Source organism: Carettochelys insculpta, chromosome 1 (genome assembly GCF_033958435.1).
Source record: "Carettochelys insculpta isolate YL-2023 chromosome 1, ASM3395843v1, whole genome shotgun sequence".
NCBI lineage: Eukaryota > Metazoa > Chordata > Testudines > Carettochelyidae > Carettochelys > Carettochelys insculpta.
In genome coordinates, this window is record NC_134137.1 from 2316863 (window position 1) to 2334779 (window position 17917).

Consider the following 17917-nt stretch of genomic DNA (forward strand, 5'->3'; position numbering starts at 1 on the left):
ACTTCAGGTAAAATACCTGCCCATTTTTAATAGATGCTTCATGGAAACACCTTCTTATTTGAAGCAGTGGCTAAATGAAAATAGTGTTTGGATGCCTAAGGAAAAGGATGGACAATTATAGATATATCGAATAAAAGAACTGGAAAAGACCTTGAGATGTCACCAAATCCAGTCACCTGCACTTGTGGCAGAATCAGGCATGACTTAGCATCATCTGGAACATTCCTGACAGGCATTTATCAAAACTACTTCTAAACATTTCCAATGATGAAGATTACACAACCTCCATAGGCAATTTATTTTAGTTCTTAACTGCCATGACAGTTAGTAAGTGTTTTCTAATGTCCTGTCTTCACCTCCCTTGCTGCAACTGAGACCACGAATTCTTATCCTATCATGAGAGGTTAGAGGGAATATTTTTTTTTCCTATTCCTTGTAACAATCTTTTAGGTACTTGAAAGCAATTATGTCTCCTCTCGGTCTTCTCTCTTTTAGATTACACAGAGTTCTTCCAATCTTCCCCCATAGAGCATGTTTCCTAAACCTTTAATCATGTTGTTGCTTTTCTCTGGAATTTATCCAAGTCATCCAAAACTCTTTTGAAAGGTGGCATTTAGAATGGGATATAGTACTCATCCTGAAACAGAGCAGAAGCATTATGTCTCGTGTCTTGTTTACAACATTCCTTTTAATCACCTCAGAATGATGTTTGCATTTTATACTGTTGACTCATATTTAGCTTGTGGTCCACTATGGCCCACAGATCCCTTTCCGCAGTATTGCTTCCCCAGTAATTATTTCCATTTCATATGAGTGAAACTGATTGTTCCTTCCTAAGTGGATTACATAAGAACATAAATAAGAACATAAGAACAGACACACTGGGTCAGAGCAAAGGTCTGTCTAGCTCAGTGTCCTGCTGTCCAGTAGAGGCCAATGCCAGATGTTCCAGAGGGAGTGAACAGAACAGGTATCATCATGTGATCCCTCCCCTGTCATCCATTTCCATCCTCTGGCAAACAGAAGATAGAGACACCATCCCTACCCAGCCTGGCTAACAGGCACTGACGGACCTAACTGTCATGAATTTATCTAGCTCCTTTCTGAACCCTGTTAAAGTCCTGGTCTTTACACCATCTGCTGGTAAGGAGCTCCACAGACTGGCCATGTGCTGCATGAAGAAAACATTTCCTTTTGTTTGAAACCTGCTACCCATTAATTTCATTTGTTGTCCCTAGTTCTCACAGTATGGGAACAAGCAAATAACTTTTTCTTATTCCCATTCCCTGTACCTGTCATGAGTATGTAGACCTCCGTCATACTTCCCCATCTCATCAGCAGGGAGGAATAGCTCAGGGGTCAGAACACTGGCCAGGGTTGTCAGCTTGACCTTTAAGGGGCCTTTCTACAGGTCTGGGGCAGGTGTCAGGGATGGTGGTAGGTCCTGCTTTGAGAGTAGTGGACGGGACTTGATGACAGCTTGAGGTACCTTCCAGCTCTGTGACACATCTGTGCAGTACTAGGACTGGAGGGGACCACAAGAGGACCTCTAGCTCCCTGCCCTCACAGCAGGACCAAGCACCCTCTATACCAGCCCTGTTAGATATTTACCTAACCTGTTCTTAAATATCTCCAGTGATGGAGATTCTACAACCACCCTAGGCCATCTATTCCAGTGCATCACCACCCTGACAGTTTGGAAATTTTCCCTAATGGCCAATCTAAATTTTCCTTGCTCTAATTTAAGCTTCTTGTCCTATTTTCAGAGGCTAAGGAGAATAATTTTTCTCCCTCCTCCTTGTAACACCTTTTTAGGTACTTCAAAAGTGAACATGTAACACTGATGAATGAAAACTTTCTTATATAACTTGTATTGCTCCAGTGGATGTCCTTGAAACAGACATTAACATAGATTCATAGAATCACAGAGCTTGAAGAGACCTCAAGAGGTCATCGAGTCCAGCCCCTGCTTCAAGCAGGATCAAGCCCAACTAAGTCATCCCAGCCATGCCTATGCAAAGGTGTCTGCAACTCACAGGTGGGTAGGCTATTTTAGGTGATACTAATGGCAGAATCTTTAGATAAAATTGTATGACACATTCAATTAGGAGACCTCCTTTACAATGGTTAGTAAGTTTGCCAGACTAGGTATATGAAGTGAAATTTCCCCATGCCCAGTTCCTGCTTTGGCTGCATTTTTTAATGAATGAAATGACTTTTAATTTTGATAAATGGAAAGTAATGCACTCTGGGAAAAATTCACAAAATAATAGGAACTAATTTACCCCTATACTCTCAAGGAAGAACTCTCCAGGTTACTGTCGACACTTCTCTGAAAACATCCACTCAATGTGCCACAGCAGTCAACAAAGCAAATGAAATGTTAGCAAACATTAAAAAAGAGTTAGAGAATAAGACAAAGAATATCCTATTGCCTTCATATAAATCCATGGTATACCCACATCTTGAATACTGTGCACAGATGTGGGCCCTTCATCTCTAAAAGATATCTTGGAATTGGAAAAGGTTCAGAAAAGGGAAACAAAAATGATGAGGGGTTTGGAATGGTTTCTATATGAAGAGAGATTAAAAAGACTAGGATATTACAGCTTCAAAAAGAGGAGACTAAGGCCGGATATAATAGAGGTCTATAAAATCATGACTGATGTGGAGAAAGTGAATAAGGAAAAGTTGTTTACTGGTTCCCATGAAATAAGAAGTAGGGGTCATCAAATGAAATTAATAAATAGCAGGTTTTAAACAAACAAAAGGAAGTATTTCTTCATGCAGAGCAAGGCAGGCCTGTGAAATTCTTTAGCAGAGGAGGTTGTAAAGACCAGGACATTATCAGGGTTCAGAGAAGAACTAGATAAATTGAGGGAGGTCGGGTCCATCAATGGCTATTAGCCAGGCTGGGTAGGAATGGTGTCCCAGGCCTCTGTTTGTCAGAGGCTGGAAATGGATGTCAGGAGAGGGATCGCTCAATGACTACCTACTCTTTTCACTCACTCTGGAGAATCTGGCATTGGCCACAGTCGGACGGCAGGATAATGGGTTGTATGGCTCTTTGGTCTGACCCATATGGCCATTCTTATATTCTTATGTTGTTAATTTCAGACATAACCACACAGCTGACATCTCGAATGAAGTTAGAAGAACATATTTCTTGCCCATGTTAAAAAAAAATGGTTAACAAGTCCCGTGAATAGTTGTACTACTTCAATAATTCTCCACAGATAAAGGTCAGGCAACATCCTCACACCTGTCCCTTCCTTGGCAGTCAGAGCTGTAAAATGTGAAATGCTAGTCCAGGGGCAGTGAGTCTCTGCATATTAACACATAGATGGTTTCTGAGCTCTTTACTTAATTCTTACTGACTGGGGAGTTTTCCCTCATTGGGGTCCCAGTAAACCACAGGCCACTGCCCCAGGATTTGGTTTTGTACCTTACATCTAGTAGCACATTGCACTGTGACACTAAAATGGGACCATTCTGGGCCAAGAGGCAGCGTGGCTGGGGAGAGGGACAAAGCTGAAAGGGACACTTTGGGCCATAATACGAAAGCAAACTCATGCCCTGTGGAAAATCTCCTTGGCTGTTTAATGGCCGTGCAGAGAGGACAGGACCACGACCTATTCACTATCCAATCAGGGGCATCTTACACTGGGTCTGTAGAGCAAGTGAGCTCCTCAGCAAGGGATGGGTACCTGTGAATCCTGAGATGGCAGTGTCTCTCTGAGAACCCAAGTCAGGTAGCCGAATCCCAAACTCTTCTGACAGCAGAATCTGCAGCAATCACCATTGCTGAGAATTGGCAGAGAGCTGGGCATTGTTTATAATACAGCTCTGTGCAGTCCCATTGGGGTTCACTCAGCCTGCAAGGGAGAAGTGGCATCTGAATGTAAACAAGCTGGTGACAAGTGACACTCGAGACAATGTCTGTGATTTCCAGGTCTGTGCTTGTTACCCAGCTTTAGGAGGCATTAAGGGACCTTCCCAAGGGGAGAGAGAACTCTGGGGATCTGCTCTGAGCCAGGCAGCAACTGGCTGCTCTGTGTATTTGCGTATATCTAAAATTATATTTGAGTAGGGAGAAAATGAAAGACAATGCCTAGAGCTCCAAAGGGTCTGATGCCCTAGAGCTGCGCAGGAGGGATGGGTGGGCAGTAAACAGATGTGGAGACAAATGATTCAGGAGACATAATAAAACTTTCTATGGGCACACACCACTGTCCCTAAGGGATCAGAGATCAATAATTCTCATCAGTAACTATCACACTCTGAAGCACCTTTCACTGGAGATCCTATAAAATACCCAGCAAAGGAAAGTTGCTATGACTATGTTCCCATTATAGAGATCTGTTAACTGAGGCATGGGGTGACATGGCTCAGTGAGCATGAATCCTGACTTCCCAGTGGTAACTACTGTGTTGCCTTCAGTACCCAAGCACACAACAAGAGTGAAATGGTCTAACAGGGCTTGTGTGCTGAGGTGAGTGTGATGGACTTGTCCAGCCTGCAGCCTTGAACTGGGGCACTGAACCCTTTAGCATACCACTCTGGACTCCCTCCCACACTGTGAGGCTATGGCAGGCTGGCATCCTCCCCAGGTCTCGCTCTCTCTCACAGCCATCCCCAGACAGGCACACAGACAGCTGAGTTACAGGAATGCTTTCACCAGCCTCTCTTGAACCACTAACTGAGAGGCTGAAGCCAGTCCCCTCTCCCCCAGCCTCACAGCACAGAACTCCAGAGATGTGCCATCCTGGCCCATTTGGTAGCCTGATCAGTGTAAGGTTAGTACCTGGTCCGTCCCACCCCCAGTGTGGAAAAACCAATGCTCCGGCTCCTGTTCTTGAGCAGAAGCCCCATTCCTCTTTCACCCACATGTCTGTAGGTAACAAAAATAAAATGAGATTTATTTAGCACAGAGAGGTCAATTTACAGAGACGATGGTGGTCGTCTGCAGGCTAGGTTGGTTACCTAAGGAATAAACAAACCTGCAATCAAAGCTCATCACACCAGACAGGATTTGAACCATGTCATGTATCACACTGACGGTGTAAAGAGTCAACCAGTCTTCTACGCACAGGCAACAAATCCCTCCAGCCTGGGGCCACATTTCCAGTTCAGTCCTAGTTTCTGAGGGATTTCCCGGTGCTGAGCTGTGGGTGCAGTGAGGCCAAGTGATGATGTCACTTCCACCTTTTAGAGCTTTTACTGCATGGAAAGGTTGAATTTTCACCTTAGGAGGGAAAGGAAAGGGTAGCCCTGTGAGGAACTCCCAACAGAAGCAAGTAGGGGGAAGGTCCCACTCTTTGGGGGAACTCTCCTGGCTTATACGTTACCCAGGTGGAATTGGCCACCAGAATTATCTGAATCCTCATTCCTACTCCTATTACCCAGCTGAGCTCTAGGACCGTACAGCAGAGACCTCAAAACCCCAGCGAAGCTGGGTCCAGGATTCTTGGGTGCTTGAATCCATAAGGTGTCCTGGTCATTGAGGAGAGGACGAAGGTGTCAGTCCAGGGTCCCCCCTCTACGTGGAGGGTTTCCATGAGCCACTGACAACTGCACGAATGTCAGGGACCTGGAACTGGTTGAACAGCAATCAATTAAACAGGAATAAAATGGAACGGGTTAAAGGAAGAGACATAACTCTGCTTGTGGGCCGGTGGCACCAAACATCTGATACCAGCACACAGGGACTAGTCACACTCAGTCCCTGACAGGCCCAGGCACTTGTTCAGTCCCTATCTGTGCTGCAGGGCACCATGTGTCAGACACTTGCCCGGCAATTGCCACAGACTCTCAGGCCTTAGCTGGGTGTGCGCATCTGCCCAGCATTGTCCCGCCCCCATTGGGGTTGAGATTCCCCTGCAAGTGTGACCAGCAAGGCCCTTTAGCGGGGGTTGTCCACTTGCACTGGGATCCTTCTCCAGGGCCCTCCTCATGCTCTCTAGCTGCCCGCCACACCCGGCCGCAGCTCCACACAGTCTCAGTGCTCCTGCTGCTCTGCCTTCCAGAACGCTCCTCCATACCTCTGGTTCTGGGCGGCTCGGCTCTGCACCCTGCCACCTCAGCCCCCTGCTCTCTCTTTAACTCGGTTCTGCTCTGGGCCAGGCAGCCCCAGCTCACACCAGATATAGGAACCCCGCCCTGACTCCCTCCCTCAGCTGCCTTCCCCGTCCATCAGCCCCCTCCCCTACGCTTCCAGGAGGCTGCCGACTCTCGGGGACAGAGGCAGCCCTCAGCTACCCTGACACGTCATCCCAGGAGGTAGGATACCTGCCAGGGCCCACAGCTGAGACATCATGGTGGGATTGCCGAGGATCAGCTGACTCTGGGACTACTCCCCTGTGCTACTCAGCCATGTGCCGGGGCCTCCTGCAGGTGAACCCCTGGCTGTGAAGTTGGTCTCGTCAGGAGGGCTTTAGCTTCCTGAGCTGCGGGATGCTGCTCAGTGAAGGGCTGCTAAGTAGAGAGGGGGCCCAACTGCCCGGGAAGGGGAAGAGCATTTAGGATACTGACTGGCTGATTGCATGACTGGGGCTTAAAACTTAGTTTAGAGGGAGGCAGGAGACCAGAGCCTGCGGGTAAGTCAGGCAGAGCTGGCTGAGAGGAGTTAGCCACAGGTTCTAAGGATCCTGAGCAAGGCGCCCTTTGAGGGGAGGCTGAAGGTGATAAAAAACACATCCACACCTATCCCAAGGAAGCGCCAGACAGCCCCAAGAACGACTGACGTGGGTATCGGTGCAAGTCACCGTAGGCCGGGCTGTGTGCTGCGAGGCCAGAGCTCCACCACGCCCACGTGCTTGTGGTTTGGGGCAGGGGGTGATGCTGGTTTGCAATGTGGCCATCGCCTCACTGGGGAGGGATTGGAAAGTGCGAGCACCACAGCCAGGCTGATCTTTCACACCACAGGGTTTGTCAGCTCTGGGCACCAAGATCCCAGACTCCCCCGCTGAGAAGCAGTGAATGACATACAGCAGGGTGAGGCAGGCACCAATGTGTGTCTCCCAGGAGCCGAACCGGAAGAATCTCAGAGTTTTGAGCAGGATGGATGTGGACAGGAGGTGGTCAGTGATGGCCAATATACAGGGGAAGTAGTACGTGGGCCCTCCATGCCCTCTTCACAGTAAACGGGAAGGTGACCCCCCCGCCCCCAAGCCTGCTGTGGCATACAAGGGACAGGGAGAGATGGGTAAACGTGCACGAGGAGAGAGAGAGACAGGACATAAGCATGTAGAAAGCAGCCTCCCTGCCCCTGGTCTCCTGGGACACTTTCACAGGGAAAGACAAGGCCTCGCCCCTACCACTGCCTGGTAGAAGAAACGTTTCCTGCAGGAGAGCCTGGCTGGATCAGTCCAGGAACCAAAGTGCTCAGGAGACACCGCAGGCAGAGGAGCCACATTTTGGTGAAGAGAACACCTGGGAGACATCCCCCTACCCAGCCCCACACCACTTCCACTAACAGTCCCCAGCAGTCTCAGGCTTCCTGTCATGGCCCCGCTGAAGGTCTTGTGTCTGCACACCCAGCAGGCTTGGGTCCCAAGCACAGGGCCCTTGTGCTTTGCAGTGGAAGCAGCATTCCGGCCTTGCCCCTGGGCTTCTGGACCCACACTTGGAGTGCAGCTTCCATTCTCGTGCTTCCCCCTGGGAGTGGGGACCTGCACACCAAGCTCCAGAGCCCTGAAGCTAGTGTTGGCCTGACTGCCCAGACCTCCACTTGCTTCAGCCCACCCTTCCAAGAGCCCTGTCTGGGGTGCACTCCATGTGCTCTTTCTCTCCTTAGGGTCAGAGAACCATTACAACAAACAGTCCCAGGCCTCACAAAAGGGGTTGCTAAGACAGTTCCCCCCTCTAGGCGTCCCACGAGATACCCAGAGCTAGGGAAATGCCCTGCAACCCCTGCACGCCATTCCCTGCCTCAGGGTCCTCACTCCCCCAGAGCATTCTTTGGGGTTTGGTCAGAGTCCTCCAAAGCATCCACATCCTCCAGCTCCGGGCTTCTCCTCCAGCTGGAATCTCTCTCTGCTGCAGCCACAACACTGCGAGCAAAGAATCCCCTCTGCCAGCCTTGTGCCTGTCTTCTCCCAGCTTTTTGCTGGCTCAGCTAGTCCCTGTGTTTTAAAGCAGTGGAAATACACCACCACCATGTGTTTCCTCTCTCTGGGGCAGGTTCTATTCTTCCCACCGCAGCCCTTAGCAGAGACTCTGGAGAAATGTGCCCTTCTCCAGAACAGTTACTCCTTTTCCCTATGCAGGTGGGATCTTTTTAGGGCTGAACCTTGTGGCAAGGTGCCCGCTTGTCTTGCCCAGGTCCCAGACCTCGGGCTCTGGCTGGAGGGCTTAGGCTGCCCCACTTCTGTTGCTCTGGCCAGTTGGTCCATCTCTTCCGTCCCTAGCCACAGCCAGGGCTGTCAGCCTTGGGGGAGGAAAGCCCAGGCACTCTGCCCTCCCCAGCATTCCTTCAAGCCTTCCCCAGTCCTCTTGTCTGTTTCATCTTCACCTGATCTCTCTCAATGGCTTTACAAACTCCCCCTCCCTGACACTCACTTGTCCCTCCCTGATTGGCGGGAGGTTGTTTTACACCTGCCGGCAGGCCGATCAGCTGGCTCTGCTCAGTTACTTTCCCCTGGGCTGCTGCAGGAGCTGTGACCCTCGCTCAGGCTGCCAGCCCGTGGTGCCTTTTCCCCCTTCCCAGCAGTGTCTATGATGACCAGCCTATTTAGAGACAGATGCTCCCAGCTTCTGCCTGGGGAGTGTATTGATTGACAGAGGCAGGGTGATTAGAATAACAAAGGCCTAATCACTGTATTAAATTAAGGATTATTAGATGACCCTGAAAACATTTTCAGGCTCTCCCTAAAAGCTAGGAAAGAAGGTTAGGAACGGCAGGGTAGAATGGCAAGCGGTAAATGGTGCTGTCCCCCCCGGCATCCACACACAGACCAGCACACGTCAGCAGATTCACCAATGACTTGGGAAAGGGCTGAACAGTGATGTGGCAAAACTTACAGCTGATGTGAAATTAATCAAGCCTGGTAGCTCCGAAGCACAATGCAAAGCAATGCCCCTGAGCTGTGCTTCAAATTAACACTTCTAGGAAAAGCTGAAGTAGCTCCTCTGCAGCTGGGGTAAGGAAGGTCACAGAGATAATCCAATGAGTGGCAGAGGTAGGGGAGGAGAGGAGGGAGAAACAGGGGCAAAGGGTGGGGCCTGGGAAGTCCAGCTCCCAGCAATTAGAGAGATGTCGATTCAATGAGCTGAACATAGACGGATTCCCCACTTGATCACACTGAGACTGCACGGTTAGGTCAGGAAATGACTTAATGTCTCTCTGACAAGGTCAGTGATTCAGGGAAGTAGGGCCAGCACCACATCCAGTTCTGCTTGAGCTTTGTGAGAGAACAGAGCAACAGGAGAAATTTTAGGTCCCTTTATGAGTAAAGGGTCGGAGCATCCTGTCCCAGATCCGTTTGGTCCTAACACCAAAAATGATGGGGTTTAGCATGGGGGGCACCAGGAGGCAGATGTTGGCAAAGAGAATGTGGAAATGCAGGGGCACATTGCGGCCAACCCGGTAAGTGAGGATAGAGAAGAGACCCGGGATGTAAAAGTTTAAAACGGCAAAGAGATGGGAACCACAGGTCCCAAAAGTCTTGAGCCGGGAGTCCTTTGTTGGGAGGCTGAGGATGGCCCATAGTATCTGGATATACGACACAGTGATAAAAAACACATCTAAACTGATCAGCAAGTTTCCCACAGAGAGGCCATAGTAACTACTGATGCGGATATCGGCACAAGCCAGATTCACCACGGCCATGTGGTCACAGCACGTGTGGGAGATGATGTTGGTTTTGCAGTATGGCCATTGCCTCGCTAGCAAGGGGCAGGGCAGTGTGAGCAGGCTGCCACGCAGCACCATGGCCAGGCCAATCTTGGCCACCACAGGGTTTGTCAGAATAGTGGAGTGTCTCAGGGGATCACAAATGGCCACGTAGCGATCAAAAGCCATGGCCACGAAGATCCCTGACTCCGTAGCAAAGAAGCAGTGAATGAAGAACATCTGGGCAAGGCAGGCACTGAAATTGATCTCCCTGTCATTGAACCAGAAGATGCTCAGCATTTTGGGCAGGGTGCATGTGCACAGGACGAGGTCAGTGACGGCCAGCATGCAGAGGAAATAGTACATGGGCTCATGGAGACTCAGTTCCCTCTTCACAATGAACAGGATGGTGATGTTCCCCAAGAGGGCTGTGATGTACATGGCACAGAAGGGGATGGAGATCCAGATGTGAGCCTCCTCCAGGCCAGGAACTCCCATCAGGATGAAGGTGGAGGGGTTGGTGAAGTCAGTTACGTTGAAATCTGACATGAAGTAGGGGAGGAGGTGTGTAACTCTGATGGAAATGGTATCTCCTGCATGTACTGTGCAGTCCCCTGCCTTCCTGTGTATGTCCAGGGTGCAGGGTGATGGCTGCAGCATGAAGGCCTGGATGGAGACAGAATGTTAATATGAGACATGTCAAGCACTGCTGGAGGCTTTTCTCATGGGTGAAGATGACTGGTCACCCTTCACACATTTAAAAATGATATGATCAGTATTCAGATAAATGAATTACAAAAAAAAAATTATCTCATTGAAACCAGTTCTGTTTTTATAGTGCCCCTGAATCAGTAATTCTAGAGTAGTATGCAATCATGGTATAGGGTACTAGAGTAGTATGCAATCATGGTATAGGGTACTAGAGTAGTATACAATCATGACTGTTGAGAAGAAAGGAAGATAAAAATGTTATTCACTCCTTATGAAACAACAACATGGAGGTCACCAAATGCAGTGAATCGGCAGCAGGTGTAAAACAAACAAAGGGGAGGATTTATTTACAAAATGCACTCTCAAGCTGTGGAGTCTTTCCTAGATGATCTTGTGAGGGACATGACCATGAAAGGTTCAAAACCCAAACTAGATACATCATGGAGGCTAAAGCCAAGAATTTCCAGGGTGGGTAGGGATTCTGTCCCTAGCCTGTCTTTGCCAGAAGCTGTGAGTGGCCAATGGGGGTGAATCAATTGATGGACCTTTGGCTGCTTTCATGGTCCTTTGTTCTCATGGGTCCAGTTAGCAAAAGTTAGTAAGATGGCAACCCATCTTTCTAACTGCCTAGATGGATTCCACAGTGTTTTACACCAAGACTGCAAAGTAACGGCAGGAAAGGGTCTAATGTCTCTTTGACTTTTGTGTCCGTGATTCAGGGAATAGGGCCCAATACCATGTCCGCATGAAGCTCAGTCTGAAAGCCTGAGCGTTAGTAGGAAAAGTGAGGGCTCTAAATGAGTACAGAGCTGGCTCAAGCTGTCCTGCATCTATTTGCTAATCTCCCCATAGATGATGGGGCTTATCCTGAGAAAGTGGAGCGGGCACCAGGGGGTGGTACACATTGGCAAAGGGAAGATGGAAATGCAGCAGCACATTCTGGCCAAACCCCTGTGTGAGGAAGGAGAAGAAAGCTGTAAAGTTAAAGGCTGAGATGACACAAAGGTGGGAGCCACATGTCCAAAAGTTTTCACTCAGCTGTCCTTCACAGGGAGGCTGAAGATGATCCTGAGGATCTGGATATGAGACACGATTATAAAATATATGTCCAGACCAATCATGCAAAAGGCGGCCATAGTAACTACTGCTGCAGGTGTCAGCCCAGGCCAGCTCCACCGTGACCATGCGGTCCCAGTACATATGGGGGATGAGACTGTCAATATTCAACAAATGGGTGGAAAGGGAAATAGCTGGGAAGCAATACACATTGGCAATTATGAAACCTAGTAAGAGATGTCAAAAATAGCAGGGAAATGTTCATGCTCAGCAGGGATAAGGATCACAGAAAGGAGGTTTGAAATATGTTAAAAACAAGAGAAATGCTACGGAATATTTCACCAAATCCCTAGAGGGAGAAATGAAATGTGCTACTGTTGCAGAAGAGAGCTGTGGTGAAGAAATAGTTTTGTTCTGTATTTGCAAATAAGCGTTATGAGATATTTGTGTGACATGAGGCAATGAAATACTTTCCAGTTCCTTAGCAGTCAAGGGGGATGCCGCGGAGCATCTACAGTAGAACCTTGGACTTATGGAAACCAGAATTCTGAACTTATTAGTCAGACATTCATTTTTTGAGGAAGCGGAAGTACAGACGCAGCACTCACACAGCAGCAGAGCCAGGAGAAAAGAAAAGAGAAATACCAAACTGCACTCCATGAAACAAAATGTATATTAAAAATTAATAGAAGCTTTAAAAAAGAGTTTGACAAGATCTGATGCTACTCAATATTTTCATCAACAATCTTGGAGCAGAGCAACCATCCCTGCTCAGAACACTTAGGCTTACTGGAAGTCTGGCAGAGAGGTTACAAAGAGGAGCCCAGGGGAGGCAGCCCAAACAGACTGAAGAGTCTGGTGAGCGGGGCCCATGAACACCAAATGCTTTAATCCAGGGAAAGACAAAGCAGTCCAGGAACGCAGATGTTCCACAGACCAGGGTGTTGTATTATCCAGTGCAGGGATTCTTCAAAGTGCGTCATGGTGGAAGCTTAACTCCCAGTGTGATGCTGTGGCCAAAGGGGCTGATGGGATCCTTGGATGCATAAGGAGGGTTGTGGTGAGTTGGAGCAGGGCAAGGCTTTTTCCTCTGCCCCTGGCATTGGTGAATCTGGCCCAGTGCTGGGGTTCACCTTTCCCAAAAAGGGCTGTTTTAAATTGGAGATGGTGTTGATAAGAGCCAGAAACAGAGAACGCTAGACATTGAGAGAAACATCAAGAGCTTCACTGACTTGTCTTACGAAAAAGATGGCCAAGCAGAGAGCTTCATGTCCAGAAAATCCCGGGGCTGAATGGGCTCTGTAAGCTAATGGAGCAAGGCCCCATGAAGGGAGACTGAGACAAGACAAAGCACAGCTGAAAAGAGAAGCCAGAGGTAGCACTGAGGATGATCACCTCTTGGAACAGACTCCGAAGGGAAGTGGTGGATTCTTCAACTGCCCATGTCTGCAGATGAAGACAGGTCGCTTTTCCAGAAGATCTGTTTGTGGGCTTGTCTGCACTTGAAATCCTACAGCAGCACTACCATAGAGCTTCAGTGCTCGCAGAACTTACAGCAACGACAGGGTTCTCCCATAAGCATGACTGAGCAGGCCAAATCCCTCAGAGGCGGAATACTTCCCTGCATCTCTCATGCTGCTACCCGGGGTAGAGTTTGACAGAGCGACATCTCACATGGAATGCGGGTTTTTCTGTTCTTGCAAAAAAGAAAATCCCTTGTGGGTTGCAAGTTTCAGGGAGCAATAATCCTGCGCTACTCAGCAGTGTTTAGGCCTCAGCTGGAGCAGTGCGCCCAGTAGGGAGGAAGAAGAGAACTGGAAGGAATGCATATGTGAGCGAGAGAGATGATGCAAGGGAGGGAACACAGGCCAAATGAGCAATGGCTTAAGGGACTGGGAGTGCTGAGTTTGGAAAAGTGCGACTGAGTGGGAACATGACCCCGGTTCTCAGATACGGCAGCGACTGCTGTAAACAGGTGGAGAAAAGTTGTTCTGACTTTCTGTGCAGTGTGGGCAAAAGTCTAGAGGAACCCTACAGCGTAGCAGATTTCGATGAAATATCGCAAAAAACGCTCCCTCTCTGAAAGAAGAGGAGCTCAATGGAACAAACACCATGGGAGGTCGTGTTCTGAGAGAAGGCTGAACAGCTGTCTCTCCTGGGTGATTTAGATTCAGGAAACCCTGCACTGAGACAGGCCTTAAAGGGTGTGTAGAGGAGAAAGGTCCACAGACTCTCTCTCTCTCCCACTGCAGCTGGTGGTTGCAGTGGGTTGATCGAGCAGGTGAGCAGATCAGCAAGCATTGGATACCTGTAAATTCTGCGATGGAAGCGTCTTTCCTGAGGATCCCGCTCAGGTAGGCATGTGTCTCACCTCTCAGCCCAGCATCTACAGCAGCATCCCAAGCTGAGAGCCAGCACAGGGTCTGTGATGCTCATAATATAGCTCTGTGCAGTCCCAGTGGAGTTTGCTCAGCCGCTAGGGGAGAAGTGAACACATGCATGCAAAAAGGCTGGAGACAAGCCTGTGCTCTTTTTCCAGCTTTAAACACAAACAGCAATTAAGGGATCTTCCCAGAGGACAATGAGATCGCTTGGGCTCTGGGCTGAGTCAGACAGGAACTGGCTGCTCACTGTATTTGTATATTTCTAACTTATAACTTTTTAGAAAGAAAACTAGATGCTAGATCCCCCTGAGGTCTGGTGCCCTGTAAAAGCCCACGGTAGATGGATACAGAGTAGACAGTCAATTTGCAAGAAGGACGAGTGGGGGAGATACCTGCACTTTCGGCAGTGTGTGCGGCTGTCGCTAAAGGACTGGAGATCAATAATTCCGATCAGTGGCTATCATCAGACTGTGTGGCACCTTTCGCTGAAGGATCTTCAAAACACCTAGAAAAAGTAAGTCACTGTGGATGTATTTCCATTATACAGATAGGTAAACGGTGGCTCACAGAGAGCTGTATTGGTCAAAGTCACATTGAGACTGAGAGCCAGGATGACAGACAGAACACACATGTCCTGGCTCCCATGACATAACGCAGGCCTTTCTTTGAAGCCAAGCTGGAAATACACTCGTGCTCTGGCAGGGCCTGCTTGTTGTGTGGGAGGCAGAGGAAAGGCTGGAGGAGGGAACCTGAGCCTTCACCATCTTCACGTCTTTCAAAGTGGGTCTGAGGTTTCCAGAACGAGCTGGCATTTGTGAGAAGGAAGACGAAGGAGGAGGGAGTGGAACAGGATGGGGGTGAGGGCTTAAGTGAAGGGGGAGAGTGGGGAGCAGGGCCTGGGGCAGAGCAGAATCAGGCAGCCTGGGAACTGGAGAAGACGGCGCCTCTGCTCTCAAAGGTCCTCGTCTTTCTTGAGCACTCACTGGTTGCCTGCAGACAGCATCGCCACTCAGTGCTGGCTCCACCTGCACCTCTAACGTGGCTAGACTGCGCTGGCAGGCTGCTCCCAGTACAGACCACACTCAGGGTCCAGTTTGCAATGAAATAGGTGCTGGGACTCTAATTATTTTTTTTTTCAAACTCATAACTGATGCACCAATCCCAAAGCTGCCAGGGCTCTGAAAGGCCAGGCCCAGTGGTGCGGGGGCTGAGCCTGGCAAAACCCTGACACAAGCTATGTCCGTACTCTCCTGACACCCCCTTTCCATCTCACCAGTTGCTGTAGTCACCACGGCTACGTCTACACGTGAGCACTACATCGAAATAGGCTATTCCGATGAATAACGTCTACACGTTCAACGTCAACGTTGAGCAGCACCACATTGAAGTAGGCGCTGCAGGGGAACGTCTACACGCCAGAGTAGCACACATCGAAATAAGGGTGCCAGGAACAGCTGCAGACAGGGTCACAGGGCGGACTAGCGCTTCCGGGGCAACAGCTAGCCGCTCCCTTAAAGGGCCGCTCCCAGACACACTCAGCCTGCACAGCACGCGGTCTGCAGAGCCATAGGCATGCACACCTCGGGCGACGCAGGCATGGACCCCCAGCACCAGCTGCAGCAGCCAGAGGTCCACACAGCCGCCCCTGCAGGAGCAGGACTTGCCCTGATCCATGCCATGTGGGAGGCAGCTGAGCACATCCTTGCCACATAGGAGGAGCTGCCCGCAGGGGAGGAGGACGCAACCCCCAACCCTGCAGCACCCCGCCCCTCCCCCCCCACCTCACACACCACCGGCTGTGGAGCTACCCCAAGAGCACCGACTGGTGGGAGCGGCTGGTGCTCGGAGAGTGGGACAATGACCGCTGGCTCCAGAACTTTCGGATGAGCCAGCAGACATTCCTGGAGCTCTGCCAGTGGCTCACCCCCACACTGAGGCACCAGGACACCGCCATGCGGCGTGCCCTCAGCGTCGAGAAACAGGTCGGCATCACTGTCTGGAAGCTGGCCACTCCAGACAGCTACCGATCTGTGGGCCAGCAGTTTGGCGTCAGCAAGGCCACCATCGGGGCTGTCCTCATGGAGGTAAGAGGACCCACGGGGGGAGGGGGAGGCAGCCCTGGCAGGGGAGAGGGGGAAAGGGGGGCCCTGGCAGGGGAGGGCCACACACACCCTGCTCACCCCTCATTGGTGCTCTCCCATGTGCTTCCCCTGCAGGTCGTCCACGCCATCAACACCCTGCTCCTCCACAGGCTTGTGAGGCTTGGGGACCCGGATGCCGCCATCATGGGCTTTGCCACCCTGGGCTTCCCCAATTGCTTCAGGGCTCTGGATGGGACTCACATCCCCATCCGCGCCCTGGAACACAGTGGAGGACGCTACTTAAACAGGAAGGGCTACCACTCAGTGGTCCTCCAGGCCTTGGTGGACAGCCGGGGCCATTTCCTGCACATATATGTGGGCTGGCCTGGCAGCACCCATGACGCCCGGGTATTCCAGAACTCGGGCCTGTGCCACCGGCTGGAGGCAGGGACCTACATCCCCCAGCGGGAGATCCCTGTGGGGGACACCACCATGCCCCTCTGCGTCATCGCAGATGCAGCATACCCCCTCCGGCCCTGGCTCATGCACCCGTACACGGGCCATCTGTCTGCCAGCCAGGAGCGCTTCAACCAGTGCCTGAACCACGCGCGCCAGGTGGTGGAGCGCACATTTGGGCGCCTCAAAGGGCGCTGGAGGTGTCTCTTCACCTGCCTTGATGCGGACCCCACCAACATCCCTCTGATTGTGGGCGCATGCAGTGCCCTACACAACCTTGTGGAGAGCAAGGGGGAGGCCTTCTTTCAGGGCTGGGCTGTGAAGGCCGGCAGGGCCGATGTGCAGACACCAGCTGCCCCCAGTCACCAGGTGGACCCCGAAGGGACCCGGGTCCAGGAGGCCCTGCGGGCCCAGTTCGATGAGGCCACGGGGTGAATGCTGGCAGGCACCCCACTGCCCCCCCCATCCTCCACAACACTCCCTGCCCCTACACCCACACCACAGAGCACCCAAGAGCACGCCCCCACCCCCACTTTTCTTGTAAATAAAAGCAGACAGTTTTTTGTCAAATCAAATATCTGTATAACTCTTATTATTATTATCAACAAGACTAACTATTTACAGGCAGAATCTAACTTATATATATATATATATATATATATATATATATTATAAATAGGGATAAGATGAAAGGGGAAGACAAGGAAGGGGAGAACTATGTACATGGGTGGGGAAGGATCAACATAGTAATGGAGTCAAATATACAAACTATTTACAAAATAACCTAAAACTGGTGGGAATATATACAAAGGGGGAGGGGAGGGGCCACGTCCTGGGCCCCACACCCCTAATGTCCAGCGCTGGGGGTGGGCGGCTGGGATCCCCGCCTCAGTCTCAGCCCTGGCCGGGGCTGGCTGGGAGCCGGGCGGACCAGGAGATACGGCCGGCGGGTGTCAGCTGGGCCCAGGCCCCCCTCGGCGGAAGGGCCCTCGGTGACGGGTGGCAGTGCGACAGCGGACGGCGCAGCGGCTGAAGCAGCGGGTGGAGCAGCAGGTGGAGCAGGCAGGGCGGGTGCTGCTGCGGCTGGCACGGCATGGGGGGGCCAGGTAGTCCGAGATACAGTGGAAGGTCCGCATGAAGGCCTCCCATGCCTCCTGGCGCCAGGCCAGCACCCGCTCCTGCAGCTGGAGGCAGCGCTCCTTCACCCACAGACGCTGCTCGGCGACCTCCAGCTGCCGACGGTGGAGGGCCAGCAGCTGGGGGATCCATTGCCGTCGGCTGGTGGTGCTGGGTCCACTGTCTTCCCCACCGTGGGGCTGGTCGGTCCTTCGCCGAGGGGCTGGCCTGGAGTGATGGCCCCGGGGGGCTGTCCGGGACCACTGACGCCTCGCCGGCGC

General features: G+C 51.0%; 1 protein-coding gene across 1 annotated transcript; it reads right to left on the reverse strand.

The window, feature by feature from the left end:
* Window positions 1-9433: 9433 nt before the first annotated feature.
* LOC142001847 (olfactory receptor 52M1-like) lies at window positions 9434-10381 on the reverse strand. Its single transcript, XM_074977456.1, has one exon. The coding sequence runs from the start codon at window positions 10379-10381 to the stop codon at window positions 9434-9436; it is 948 nt and encodes a 315-aa protein (XP_074833557.1).
* Between the last annotated feature and the right edge of the window lie 7536 nt (window positions 10382-17917).